General features: G+C 35.3%; 1 protein-coding gene across 1 annotated transcript in view; it reads right to left on the bottom strand.

Moving 5' to 3' along the window:
* The window catches only part of CLSTN2 (calsyntenin 2), a 329,838-nt gene that overhangs the window by 21,654 nt on the left and 292,747 nt on the right, over positions 1–15,437 (bottom strand). The window contains exon 9 of the mRNA XM_053460671.1: positions 2,119–2,281. Coding sequence (XP_053316646.1) covers positions 2,119–2,281 — 163 coding nt within the window. The remainder of the gene's footprint in view (positions 1–2,118; positions 2,282–15,437) is intronic.

Genomic DNA, 15,437 nt, shown 5'->3' with positions numbered 1-15,437 from the left:
CTGCGCAGACAGTTTTTGTTTTTTGTATACATTGTACAGCCAATACACTGTTTTTGCAGCATGCTTACAGCTGCTTGGTAGGCCTCGTATTATACATTTGTATTATTTGAGCCTGTGACTAGCTTAGCGCACCAACATTTTTTCTTTTCCCTGTTTGCACATATTTGAGGTTGTTGGCTCCTCATCAGTCTGGTTGCAGCTTGCTGTCCAGGGGTTAATAGGGAGGAGGTTTAATTACACCTCCCCCAACACATTAATAAGGTTTTGGTAGCAGTATAAACTGCTTTGTGTGCCCACTATGTAGGAGGTGAGAGTAGGTTCTCACCCTATTGAGAGTGTGCCTTGACGTGGCGGGTGAGCTTAATTATGCTTTGGCCAATTCATATAACCAAAACCTCTCATTTATATTATGTTTATATATTTGTTGCCAACTTTATTAGGGTAAGAAGCGCAGACAGTTTTTGTTTTTTGTATACATTGTACAGCCAATACACTGTTTTTGCAGCATGCTTACACCTGTTTGGTAGGCCTCGTATTATACATTTGTATTATTTGAGCCTGTGACTAGCTTAGCGCACCGACATTTCTTTTTTTCCCTGTTTACCAAAATATTGCAAACTCAGCAAGTCTACCAAGCAAATACAGAATCACAACGTGGGAAAGCAGGGAACAAGGCTGCACAAATGATACAGTATTAGTTACACAGACATATTGCGCTTTTTTAATCACCCTTACATTATTTAAGACATTTAGCTAGTATTATAGCTAGTATTATTCTATAATTCACAACACTGAAAGCATTCATTTGCGTACATACATTTTTCACCAGCTCAGGACTCTGTGAGACTCAGGGCAGCTGGAGCATTGAATCCTTTAATATCATTGCATCATGTTAAAGCAATAATCTCTACCAAACATAGTTGGGGAGGGATATAGGAAAAGCAAACACTAATAACATTTTTTCTTATAAATTCTCTTTAGAGAATAACCATAGCTGGGTACTATGAGGGCTTGAACTTGCGCCTTGGGGTGGATGGGCAGATTTGATATTAGAGCATCCTAGTCAAAAATTTAAAGCTGGTTTTAACACCCTCTTCCCTGATAACTCCCGCTGTAGAGATGATAAGTGCAAAAATAAGCAGAAACTATCGGTCGTAACATCGCAAATATCCATGTGACATATGTCTTTCCACTCAGCTGCACTAACGCTGCTTGAATATAGGTGATTTAGGGGAGAATATCTATCTCATAACAAGTAAAGGTTTTTATAAGGACTGGCCCTAGAACTATTTGTTTTCCACCCTTACCAAGTCACAAAATAAGGTCATTGTGATTGATTATTAAAGTAAATATTTCTAATATATTATCTAATAATATAAAATATTTTCAAGCTCAGTTTATTTAGAAATATGCAAGAAAGATGAATAATTGAATAGAAATTGACCATTTCATTCCGACATGTTTCATAGTAGATAAACTTGCATAATTAATGCCATTGCTAATTGCACTATGAATTAAATGAGTGTTTCATAAATAAATAAATGAATACAAAATATTAAATAATGCAATTGATGGTTATATTAAATGTGATTAATAAAATATAGCTGTGGTTCCACCCCACACCCATAAAAGCATACTTTTAAATCAGCTTTCTTTTGTTTCGTTAGAACATATGGACAATGTGGATAATGTTTCAGCTCACGCAACCCTGTAGGGTTTGATGTTTTAAAATACTAAAGCTCTGTATGATGGCAACTAAAAAAGTGTTGCCATCATACATACATTTTTGTTCATCTGGAGAAACACTATCCAGGTGATGTTACACACGCTGTCATACAAAAGGATAAACATAATTGTACTTATATCACACAGATTACACACAGTGATGAATACATGCCAGGAATCTGCTCTGTCGTATCGATAACAAAAGTTCCATAATAGCTCAGTCAACCATATTTATTCCCATCTGTCTAAATAATAGACACTTGTCTACTACAATAGAAATTGAGGTCCTACGCTCTTGGGCATTTGTTACCTCTTTATAGATAGTGTGTAGGTGTAATATTTGGCTCTATGTGACCACTACAAAAACATATAATGGAACATTATGATAATTACCTTGCCAACATGCCCCTACAGTCAACTGCATGGCAATATGCGAAGGGTGTATGGGCCAGTCATTGGTCACCAGGTATGGCTCATATGTTTCTCCATCCATGTATAATGTCACCAATGGGAAGTCTATATTGATTACATAGTAGTGCCATTCTTTATCACAAATCTAGAAGAAAAAAGAAAACATTATCAAGTATGTGTGTCAAATCTGTTTACTTTAAAGAAAATCTTAAACACATTGAGGGAAATAGTAACAAGCTATTGCCCTGAGCCTCCTGATGGGCATATGGCATTACAATGCTCATATCACAGCACATTAGTGAACTCATATTAAGTACATAGTATGACACTTATTTAAATATGAAACATCATTTTCTACTACTATTTGGCACTAGACTTTAGATCTTTGGCTGTTGAAGTATTGCAGATTTGGCAATATCCTCAAACAAAATGTATCATTGTGTCGTAATAAGCCAACTGTGCTTGTGTGACAAACCTCAATGTATTAAAAGCCACATATGCCCTTTTATCAAAATACAATCAGAGAGTGGGTTGGAAAAGCTAGAAGGCAGTAGTAGACATACTTTCCAACCGTCCAAATGGCCAAGGAGAGACAATTTTGCTTCGGGGTTGTGATGGTGATAGACTTAATGGTGACAGTAACAGGTTTGAAACATGGTGCTCGAATCAGTTTTAACACATAACCCTTATGTTTCATACAGGTGTCATATTGTATTTAATGCTATTTCCATATCATACCATTTAATATGGTTTTGCCTTCTATGTAACATTATAAAACATCTACCAATGCACATAAATATAACTCTAAAAAAGCACAAATTGGCCAAAACAGCAGTAGATTTTGATCAATGGTGGTTTGGTTGAAATCATAGACTGCTCTATATAGATCTCAATGTAATTAAACAATCTATAAAGTGAGTTAACCCCTTAGTTCCCCTATAGACGTACCGGGACGTCCAAAAAACGCCCACAAAGAAACCCCTATGGACGTCTCGGTACGTCCAGCCTTTCGTGCAGCGTCAGGGACACATCCCTGCCGCTGCACGGGAGACCAGGCTGTCGTTTGACAGCCTGGACTCCCCCCTGGCAGCAGAAGCCGGCATTGCCGGCTTTCTGCTGCCCGATCTCCCGTAACAGCTTCCGGCATGAAAGCCGGTAAGCTGTTACGGTTGAAAGTGCCCGATCGCGCGATCGCGCAGTTGAAACGCGCGATCGGGCATTCCCTTCCGGATTACGTCACTGCTGACGTACCCCGGAAGGTCATCGGAGGACAGGATATCCCCTGCGGGGATATCCTGCCCTCCGATGAGGCACAGAGACGCTGCGATCTTTATGCAGGTCTGTGAGGACCTGCATAGAGATCACAGTGTGATCGGTGCAGGGAGATCGCGGGGAGGGGAGTGAGAAACCATCTCTCTCACTCCCCCTCCCGTCCTGTAAGAAAAAGCAAAAAAAAAAAAAAAAAAGGTTAGTCATTTAAAAAATAATATTAAAAAAATCATTAAAATATTAATATAAATAATACAAAAAAAAATTATAATGTGGGCTGTGATGTCATTGTGACATCACTGGCATGTTCAGGAGGTCCCTAGGAGGACCTCTAACCATTACTGTGTAAAAATAATATATAAAAAATAAAAAAAAATGTAAAAAAATTAAAATAAAATAAAAAATTAAAAAAAATATATAAAAAAAGATAATAAAAAAATTATTAAAAAACCTTACTTCCCATTGCCCTAGCATAACATCTAGCCAGTATAACCCTCCTGCCCCCGTTCACAACCCCCAAACCCGTTAAGCCATAGGCATAAAAATTATACAAAATTGTACACCTAATAGAACGCTCCCTGGTGCTGGGAAAGTCTGGAAAATCTATATAAATTAGGTATTTCTGAAATCAGGACACCTGAATTAATAAACTTGGAGGGGATTTTCCATCACTTCACCTAATTTTGTGAGGATTCAGAGGGAAAATGTAAAAAAAAATTAGTTTAATTTTCTAATCTTCGCTAGTTTTTACTAAATTTCTCATTCTAAATTTCCAGCTAATCATCCAACTATGGTATCAAACGAAAGCTCTATCTCTCCTTGAAAAAACAATATATAGTTTACATGGGTACACTATTCACAGGAAAAGAGAATCATCGCTAAACCGACATACCCCAAAAATGGCAAAATTGCTCTGGGCTTTGAGGTACCAAAAACCCCTGGGATTGAAGGGGTTAACTAACAAATGAATTCTACTCTGTTTAAAAACCAGACCTGTCACTATGGGCAGATATTGCAGTAGTCAACAAAAACTAAAACTAGAGATCCAGAATTTGTTTATGCGTATGTACGGTATGTAAAGACAAGTACATATATACCGGTATATTTATTGAAAGTTTTATTTATTTTATTTCTTATTGAAAAGGTATAATATTCAAGTCTAAGAGTTTAAGATTTGTAAAATATGTAAAATATCAATCACCAATATCATTTAAAATGGAGAAAGCACAAAAAAACCTCAATATAATATATTGACCTTTATTATTCTTCTCAGGGAATAAAAACATATCATTTGATTATATGAAGGCACCAGACACTAAATAGCTTCACAATGGAGACATCTTAGCATCTTTGCCAGCGATATAACAATTCAGTAAAGATAACAATGGCACTCAAACCTTTCATGAATTTTCATACAATTGTGGGTAATAGGGTCGGCTAGTTTAAACATTTACCTCAAGTAAGTTGAACCCTGTGTCAGGATCTGGCATGATAACATTATCTAATTCATTTCCTATCCGGAAGTTATTTAAAAAAATTAAACATAAGGGGGGAGATGAGATAATGGGAAGAATAAGCACAGAACGTTAAAGAGGAACCGTTGTAGTTGTTGCATGATATGCTGTTTTCAGATAGCCGCATATTTGTAAGAAAGGGTGAAGTATTGAGCTAATGGGGCACACGGCTGATGGAAGGGCAGGCAGCCCCCCTTTTTTCCTATTTGTTTCTGTGAGTTAGTCTGCCAGTTAAGGTAATGACTGGTTGCTTGAGCCAGGTAGCTGATTGGTGGGGGAGGGCTTAGACACCCCTGAGGGGACAAAAGTGGGGATATAAGAGGTGAACCCTTACCTACAGCCATAATTATAAACCGGCTATTTTGGGAAATCATTCCCTCTCTTCCACCCCTTTTTTTCTAGTAGCAGTTGGTTCTTGGGCTGGCATGGAGCAAAGGTTAACCTTGAGGTTAATTCATGGTGCACAGGCCTTTGGCCTAAGAGCAGGACACTCCTTAGAATCCTTGAAACCGGCACTCCTTGAATCTGGCAGTGGCGAGGTCTGCCGTGCAAGGGACGCCTATGCCAGCTGGCTCAGTATAATTAATGGTTAAATTAGTGGTTGATTTATAAACAATTCAAAAAAAATGAATTACAAAAAAACACATACTACAACAATCAGTGACAAAAATGCCATTGAAAGCATAATATGTCCTATTTCTCTCAACTTCAGGAGCAATAATGTGTATTACATCTGTAAAATGTCAACATTATTTGACACGCAAATATTCCTGAAGGCTGTGCAAATACCTGTGCATAAACGCTTATAAGAAAAAGGGTGTTAAGCTCATTTAAAACCCGATAATAATAAAAAAAGAAACAAAGCCTTTATTATAATGGTTCATTATAGTGCACTACCAGCCCTGTGCATAGCAAATAACAAAGCAATAATACATATGTAAATACAATTAGGCATTATCACTTCAGAGACAGGCAGTTAACATAAAATACAGAAGTCCATTGAGAGCATAAATAATAAATGTTCAGTAAATGGATAAAGCCCCGCTCCAATTAATAAGAATAAGATGGTCAAATTGGTTTGGTCAGCTAATATCAAAGAGCAGAAAAAGGCAGTTTAGTGTAAATCACTGTTATTAACAAAGTCTAAGATCCCATGTATTACGTTAAACCTACAGTGTTAAAAGTTATCCTTCTAATATCAACATACCTCGGGATTGCTTGTTTTGAGAGTGCTGTGGAATTATCGACAACCTACATCGCTGTCTAAGGCACTGAGCAGGTAGAAAGCTTGATCACCAGGCTCGGTGCATGCACATGGTGGGCATTAGTTTGCCAATGCATACCTAGTGAATATTTTACCTAGAGGCCCTAACTGGTGACAATGGTGACTATTTTGCCCGATGCAAAACCGGCACTTTTGATTTTTCTTTTGTAGCATTATAGGTTTCACTCCCTTGGTTCTTTGAATAATATAATAGGGTTTTATGGGAGTGTTTCCTACCATACCTTCATTCAGCAATAATCTACATAAGGTCATTACTATTGACCCTGTGCATGAGCTACATAAAGTACCATCCATTGTGGTTCCATAGCAGGAGATAAACCAGATCATCGTCATTATCATCATCAACACCCAAAAAAGGCATTTTTACATGATTTAAATAGACGCAAAAAACACAATTCTGTCAGTCTACTCAAACAAGTTTAACAGTTCAATAATCAATCTACTTCTGAACAATCACTAAAATACATTTTCTGTGATCATACACTTCTGTAAAATGTATAGTTTAGTATAATTTCCTATGCCCTTGTCAAGATGTTCATCTGATTTCACAATAATTCATTCAAAAGCAAATGATCTCAGCAATCAAATTCACATATAAGGTCATCACCTCTGTAGATGACATTTTGCTCAGTTAATTGTACCTTCCAAAATTTCATAAAACTCAATTACCCTGGCACAGTGTCTTTGTACTCTTAGCCCTGATTATCTCCCTGGACCAGAGCTTTTGAACAATATAGTAAATGTGACATTTCGTCCTTGGGCAAGCTATTTTTTTTCCCACTCTTAATGTTTTGTTCCAGACACCCCATCAAATGGACGTAATCGTTTTCCATTTCAAATAGATATATCTATTATCAAAAGCATCATGGCCAAATGGGAGCGAGAGATAAACGCAGCAATAAGGCTTGCCCTTTAATCTATACCTAGAAAAAGAAGGAAAGTTGTTTTGGTGGAAATTGAAAGTAAATACATTGACAAAATTGAAAACTTTGTTGAAATACTAAATAATGTTTATCAAGGCTGAGGTTTCTAAGATGTGTTTTTGCTTGGAATTGGATCATATCACTTTTATTCTGAACATGGAGTGAGATAATTCATCACCTGTCACTGTGTAAGCATAAAATATAATCTATGGGGCATTTGATCTGCTGAAAATAATATAGATCCCTTTGCTGTGTCCAAATGAGCAGCAGTTATTCAACTCAAATCAAAATAAATTATTTTTGGCATTCAATTACTAGCAGCAAAAATATTTTAATTTGCTTCCTTCTGCATGACACAGATTAGAAATTTTGTTTCTAAAAGAAGAAAAAAAAAAAGATATTAAAACTTCCAAAACTAGAATAAGGATGTCTTTCCCAATCAGCTCTTATACTTGGCAACTAAGGTGCAACTGAACTAAACATTAGGAAAAATATATAAATATAGGTATCAGAGTGAATTAAACATTAATTAAAATGTAACATAAAAACAGCGGTGTTTTTGAGATTCGGGAAAGATTTGTTATTTCGGTAACCTAAAATTTAGTATAGTCATTTTGCTGAATACACTTAACTCGCTAATATATTTCCCACTGCTTCTTACATTATGGAAATACGGGGGATTAGGATACACCACTTGGATAATGAAAGTATCAGGGGATTTTTTTTCTTCTTCACTAAAGTACAATCAGAAACCAAATTGAAGAATAATTAGATAATTCTCAATAGCTCCACTGCAGGGTAAACATTAGAAATGATTTCTATTCACAAACCAGCTACATCATCTTAACAACTGTCATTTCTCATTGGGGATCTCAGACTTTTTCATAAACAGACAAGATGCCGTGTTTATATGTGCTAGGGCTTTGTTACATTGGCTGTAACAATAGCATATATTTGTAACTGTGTAAAACACAGAAAATTAAATGAGTGCCTTTTGGGAAGAATAGCAACTGGTCTGTCTGTAGGATGTGTTAACTGATTTGCTATCAAATGGCGCACGATAGCACTGATCTTACACGGTTTGATGGATTAAATGAATGAAATGAAGAGGGTTTAACATATTGTGTTAAGCTTGATGAACCCCATTGTATTCCATCGGTATTGGCAATGGCCTGTCCATTGTTCTATGTTCTGACTGTGAAGAAGATTGAGTCTCCATTAGTATACACATAGTACAGAAAAACATAATTAAGACCTTGATTATTCTTGATGCTCTTTTTTCTTTAAAAGAGAGGGTAATAGTATACATGTTGTGGTAGCAATTGCATTTTTTGTTTACATGGTTTGTAATATTTATTTATGGGTAACTCGTCTGTATAAAGTGTATTGAGATGGGACAAATCATTTTTTTCAGCAATTGCTGAATCTTGAATGAAAGTGAAAACAGAAATAAGAAAAACAATAGGAGGTGAAATAAAAATGTATTTTTCTATATAATAGACAGTAGTACCAATTCTAGTGTGCAAGCGCTCCACATTGTTCCAGGATTTTAACCATCGCTGACCAGCACAAGTGCTACCCTGCCTGATTCATGTCTCATTTATAACTCACTGATTTCTTTCTGTGGATTCAGCCCCATATGAAATCTGTATATGTAGATATGTGAAGTGGGTGGCTGGAAGGATTGTTAGATATCTACAAATAGCCAGGTTAACAAATGTCATTGTTCTGCCAATTGATTTCCCGCTGAAGAAGTCCAATACTGTCCCATAAAGTCCAAATCACAAGCGCAGGGTTAATTTAAAGTCACAGAGTTCTTTGATGCGACCCATTCTTCTGCCAATGTTTGTCTATAGAGATGGTCGCCTGTGTGCTTGATTTTAAACACCTGTTAGCAATGGATGTGGCTGAAACACCTAAACTCGGTAATTAGGAGAGGTGTCCACAAACCTTTGGTCGTATAGTGTAAGAGTTTCAAACAAAATCATGGTAGAAAACAACCGTGTTAAACACTTTTACTGTTTGTAAATTGTCTTGGTGTCAAAAGAAAAAACAATGTTACAGGAAAATAAAATCTGAAGGATTACAATAGAAATATATTGTTTCCTTCCCCTACAACAAAATGTGATCGGTTTGATGTTAGAGGTGTGTAAGAAGCAATAACCTTGTTTTACGGTTATGAAATTACAAATCTCACAAGGATTTTTCTTATTAATACAGATGAGTTATTTAATGTCGCTATTGTTAATTACACTGACAACATATATGCAAATTGCTTGTAATCAGATCTGTAAAAAACTGCTGGATCAGGACTAGAACCATTTTGATCATATTACCATCTTCAGTTGAAATTCCACAACCTAATTTAAAACACAATTAACCAATAACACCCTATTTATCAAGAAAGTACCTTTTGTGTCTTGAACGGTTTGATATATGGGCATATTTATAGTTATTGGATAATATTACAGTTTATTTATGGAGTGCAAACATGTCCCATAGCCAAAGGCTCTGTCATTATAAGATCGCTTGAAGCTGTGCTGTTCAAATATAATTTGTTCAGTACAATAAAGTGTAAAGTCTTCATCACGTTTTATATCGCTTATTGACAAGGCTTAAAACTTTAAACCCTAAGACAGATCTGGTTTGCTTGAACAAAGACATATATTGAAAGTGTGAAAGTGGACATTCAACTGTTTAATTCTTGACACACTATAAAGTGCTTGTATCATCTAATTTTCCATATTTAAAACATTTTGGCAATTTTAAAAATACAAATGTTTGTGTATCGGCTATGATCTTTTGTCAACCTGATCAAGCTAACATATACTTATCTGCCTCTATAGAACCTCTGTGTCCCTCATAACCCTCGCTGGTTATTGATACAACAACTTAGACATAAAACAATCAACCTGCAAATTTTGCGAGCAAGGGGCAGAGGACAATATTTTGGATGATAATATTCTGAGATAGAGTTTACTACAGTCACTTACATTTCCTGCAAAAAACACAATGATTTTGCTCACAACAACCCTATTGCTGAAAGATGGGACCAATATATATCTTTACGTTTTTTTTTTAACCCCTTAATGACAAAGCCTGTACATGTACGGGCTCAAAATGCATTGTTTTCAATGGGTTTTGAAACTGCCCATTGTCCTTAAGGGGTTAAATAATTCTTTAAAATTAACACAATGAAAACACAGCTGCCTGTTGGTGAAATCCATATAAAGCTGTGGTCAACTGAAATGTTCTTTACAATGTCAAGTTAACCTTTCTTCTAAAGTGTCAAATGACTTCCCAGTAGAACTTTCAATGACTTGCCTGTGAAGTTTCAAGTAGCAATAAATTCCCAATCGGCTCTTGGCAGTTTAAAGTCTCCCCAGTGATATCACAAGGGAAATGAACTGTAACATCGAGCTTTAATTTTATTATTTAAACTTGTTCAAAGCAAAATGTTCATTTTTTTCTATTTAAAGTAACAACACCAAATACGTTTTAAAGCTCCAAATAATTTGCACTTGTACACTTTTGAAGTATGGGGCCAAACATAGTATAATTATTATTTATGATTTAGTTAGCCTTGGATAAGATTGCTATTGTTTGGGTATTTGAAGAGGAGGATCATATCGGTCTGTCTGTATGCACCTTGTGCCCCAGAGATGCACAAGACACCCCAGTAAGATTCAGCATTTACATAGACATACATATGTGCATACTAGAAATGTAATGGTGTATAAAAATTAATTGTAATATATATATATATATATATATATATATATATATATATATATATATATATATATATATACATACATACATACATACATACAAGGAAAGTATTTCTGTCTGGCTAAGATAGGCTCCATTTGGAATTGTGATTGTGGCTCAGCTTACCCTGTGTAAACATGTATAAGAAATCAATTTAGTTCCTGCATAGAGTTGATAGCACAGCTTAAACCAAGGTCGAAATATAAGCTGAGGCTTACTGGATGACTTTCATTTAATATAGTTTGCAATTGCTATAGTAATAACTAAACAGAGTTATCTTTATGAAGGGTTTATCCATAGCTGGATAAAGAAACATGTTATAGAGGAACAAGAATGAATGGGGAAGTAGAAGTGGACATATACATGTGCAATTAAAAAAAAATCCAAATTACCTTGAGGAAGGGACAATGGTACACTTATCTTGGTTCACACCAGAATTCCATGAAGAAGGTATAAAATCAATCAAGAGAAAAGCCAAACTCATGGAGTTAGGATTTAGATAGATTGGTAACATATCTGGACTCTGGAAGACCAGGCAGCCAAAGAAGAATGCCCATAAATATTCCCATGGTAGGGAACAAAGGCTATGTCACTCAAGGTCAAAAAAGGTTTAACCCAAGTTCCCCATTCTTGAGGAGATCATGAATACTTAAGCCTTTTTGGTAAAAACATTAGTGAAAGAGTATTCATTTGCAGTAGACAAAATAGATACCAAGCAATACCAACAAAGGAAAACTCCCAAGAAAACAGAGGTAATTTGGTAGACCAAACAGCTTGCTGTCCTAATGTGTATTTATAACCCTACTAGAACCCAAGATTCACAACATTCAGCATTAGGAAAGGGGTTTCCTACAACTATGTGATACGGTATAACATATGAAAAATATATTTTACAAGGTGTAGAATCAGCACTTTTAGAAGTGGATTGAAAACCTTCTGCATACAGTATTGTATTTTGAAACTGGGTTCATATCATTGTTTTATAAGATGATTATGCTATTTACTATGTGAAAGATTGATGTATAGCTATGTAGCACTGTCAAAAAATAAATGTCACTGCATGTTCGCTGACATATTTACTTTGATACACAGAATGCTGCAGAGCGATACTGGGGTTTAACCACATTACAAAAGCATGATAAGTGAAAGCAGAGCGGTTTCACTTTGATCCCTTGCTCGCAGGTGTGAGCATTTTCCACCCAAGTTCCACTTTCAGATCAAACACCTGATTTAGCTCCGGAGTCAGAATTTTATTTAAAGGAAAATCAAATGAAAAGAAAAAAAACACTTTATTCCTTAAGCTTAAAATACTGTGGTGTATACAGTTAATTAATCATCAGTCGTGTGATACTTTGGGTATCTTTCCCTTATTTAAACACCACACTGAGTTGATTCTTTGTGGTAATGCTAAGGAAGTCCTTTCCGCCATAGACATTCATTAGTCAGTGTGTCCGGCAAGGTAATTAAGATTGGGCCACTCCATTGTTTAACAACAGTAAAATAAGAAGTCATGGTGCTTGTCCAGTAGATTGGGCAAAAATAAATAAGCCAGAGAAGATACCCCATATGAAACAACAAGAACTGTTTAAAAAATATCTTTTTAATGACCGTAGTAATAACAAAAAATGGTAGTTCCCCTTTTAAGGAGCATCATAATACCCAATATTGTTCCTTTAGTGGTTAAGGGGGGGGGGGGCATCAGCTGTGGTTGGTTAAACCGAAATGTCACTCTTGCAACATACAAACATTATCTCCTCTATGGGAGGCGCTTTATGAAAACAGATAATCTCTGGCTTTGACTCAATAAGAAATTGGTAGTAAGGTGGATATGCCAATCAAGACAATCCCTAAACTGAAAAGGAAGAACACTGCACAATACATATAAAATAACTAAATAATGCTAACACTTTTATTAGGACTCAGATAAAGTCTACCACACTACATATTCATCTGTAATAACACAATAATGAGCACCATTTAGTGAAGTCCACGAATGATCCTCTTTTCCACGCTACTATCTAGTTAAAATTATAAAATCCTGATGACTATTCCCACTTTAAGCTTATTTTGTTCTTGTTTATGTATATAGTTGAAAAGCATATATTCCCATGCTGATACAAGCAGTACATTCCATATCATAGATATGTCTGTTATGTGCTTGTTATAAGGGTAACTATAGCTTGTAACAACGGTAATGGTGAACATCAAAAACCCCTTGATTATCAAATGAACTTGGAGCACTCTGCTTTTTCATGAGTCCTGCAGCTGGGGAATATGTCAGCGATCTTGTGATGAAGATGAAAGAGCACAGGGCTTACACATCCGTTGTTTACCATTTAGGGTTTTAAAACTTTGTTTTTCCTTGGAGGTTTTTTAGACTGAAAAACAATCATACAGGTTAATAGAGGTTTCTGTCCGTTGGCTGAGCAAATGATTTTCTGCAATGGAGTTATATCATTAACTAGTATATCTCAAGCCTTCACTTTAAATTTGTGGCAGTAAAAAAGATCAGACATATTTCCAGTGCTTTTGTGGCCTTTTTGGTAGTCACTTAAACTATGTAGACATTCATACCTTTCCTTTCTAAATAATCTCTGTTTACAGGTTTGTAGTAAAGAGTCACGAGGTGCTCAGCAATGTGAGTAAATCAGTGCAGTTTTATTTCCACACGAGTGGCGACGTTTCAACCCAATAGGGTTTTTTCTCAAGCCATGGCTTACTACATTTGAGGGTGTTGGGACCCTGCTCAAGCAATTAAGGTGCTGTCTGACCGTCTCCTAAGTATGTTTACAGGGTTGGACTCCCATGATTTTCTTGGGTAACAGAAGCTGCTTGCAGGCAAAAACATACAAACCTCAGAATGAAGCCACACAACCCACAAAAACCCAACTGAGCAGAGTTGACTTTAACAATAGAGATTACCTACAGTGTTCACTGTATGGATCAAACAGAAAATGGCAAAATAATCATAATCAAAACGCTTCATTGGTTTATGTATTGTTAAAAAAACATTGTATACCTTCAAGAACCACCCCAAAAGTACTGATTATGTTATTTACTATTTCAATATTACTTTACAGTAAGGAAGCCCCTGATAGATAACACACTTATATATATATATATATCATAATATATATAAAGGGTACAAGAAATGAAATATACAGTATAAAGAGACTGTGGCCCAAAGATAATGGAGTCAGTAAATACCATCTAAAAAAAATCTGTGCTTCGGAGTATCCATATGAGCTCACGGGACTATATATACATATATATATATATATATATATATATATATATATATATATATATATATATATATCTTAAGCTAGTAAGCTAGCAAAAAAAATCATAATAAAATAAAATACCAAGACCAGCTTAAGGACTCACTTAATAATTTCTTTGCATTGCGGATTGAAATCGAATTTTCCACTCAGATATATTTTCCTTCACATTTCAGAAGAATAAAGAATGGAAGTTGTTCTTTGTGTGAAATAATATTTTTCATGTGAGATTGATGGCTCCTGGATGAAGGAGATTTGAAGGTTAAAGCAGATAAGCTCTGTGTGTACTTTTCCAGGGATTATATATAGGATATAGTCCAAATACAAGACAGGAAGGGTATGCTTGCAAAGTATCAACAAGTTTTACGAGTTCATTTAGATTGGTCTATATTATTCTTTTATTTTAGAAACCATAATCTGTACACAGGAGTATGAGAGGTAAAATCCATGATTTTAAGGGGTAATGTGAGAAAATACAACTTTCTAAAAAAAAATACTAGTGGAATTAGTATAAGCAAACAGTAAAATGAATTTAAGAACGCTTGAGATGTACACAAAGCTTTCCTAAAGAATTAATATGTATTTTGAGGGGGAAACTAGAAAGGCAAATTATTTTTTGCCACCACTATCCACGTGTTTCAGAGACAATATAACCCCTGCATCATCTGTGGTGGAGGTGAACCTCATGACTTAAGTAGTGGTCTTTGAAGCGGGCTTTAATGATCTGCTGAAAATGAGTCCTGCAAATTAATTGCCAAGCAATCATTTTAATAATAATATGTTTTGTACATTCTGTTTACTTGTGCGTATGAGTGACAATTTCACACATGAACAATGTTCCAAACAGTTATTCAGATACAAAAGAAATAAAGTCCCCACAACGCAGTTTGCAAACAAGAAAACTGACACTCAAAATAAGTCTCCTTACCACAAAGACAAATGAAAACTCTCAACACAATCTTTACAGAAAATAATAGAAATATTTTCTGTAAACTGTTTCTAAACTGATCTAAATATGATTGTACAACCTTTGAGCATACACATATATAGTTACAAAATATATACAATATAAAAAATAAAAAAGGTAAGATATACTCATATGCGAGCATAGGTATTTGCTATTTTGTATTATAAAATAAAAGACAGTAAAATGGTGAAATTGTCAAACTGCATGTTTCTTATATTCCTAATAAATTAAAAAAACATCAAATATGTAATTAAAAACAAACAAAAAAGCAGGCATTATTACCAATGAAAA

The sequence above is a fragment of the Spea bombifrons genome, chromosome 3 (assembly GCF_027358695.1).
Source record: "Spea bombifrons isolate aSpeBom1 chromosome 3, aSpeBom1.2.pri, whole genome shotgun sequence".
Lineage (NCBI taxonomy): Eukaryota > Metazoa > Chordata > Amphibia > Anura > Pelobatidae > Spea > Spea bombifrons.
The sequence above is the reverse complement of the archived record's forward strand: the minus strand, read 5'-3'. Positions and strand labels throughout refer to the sequence as shown.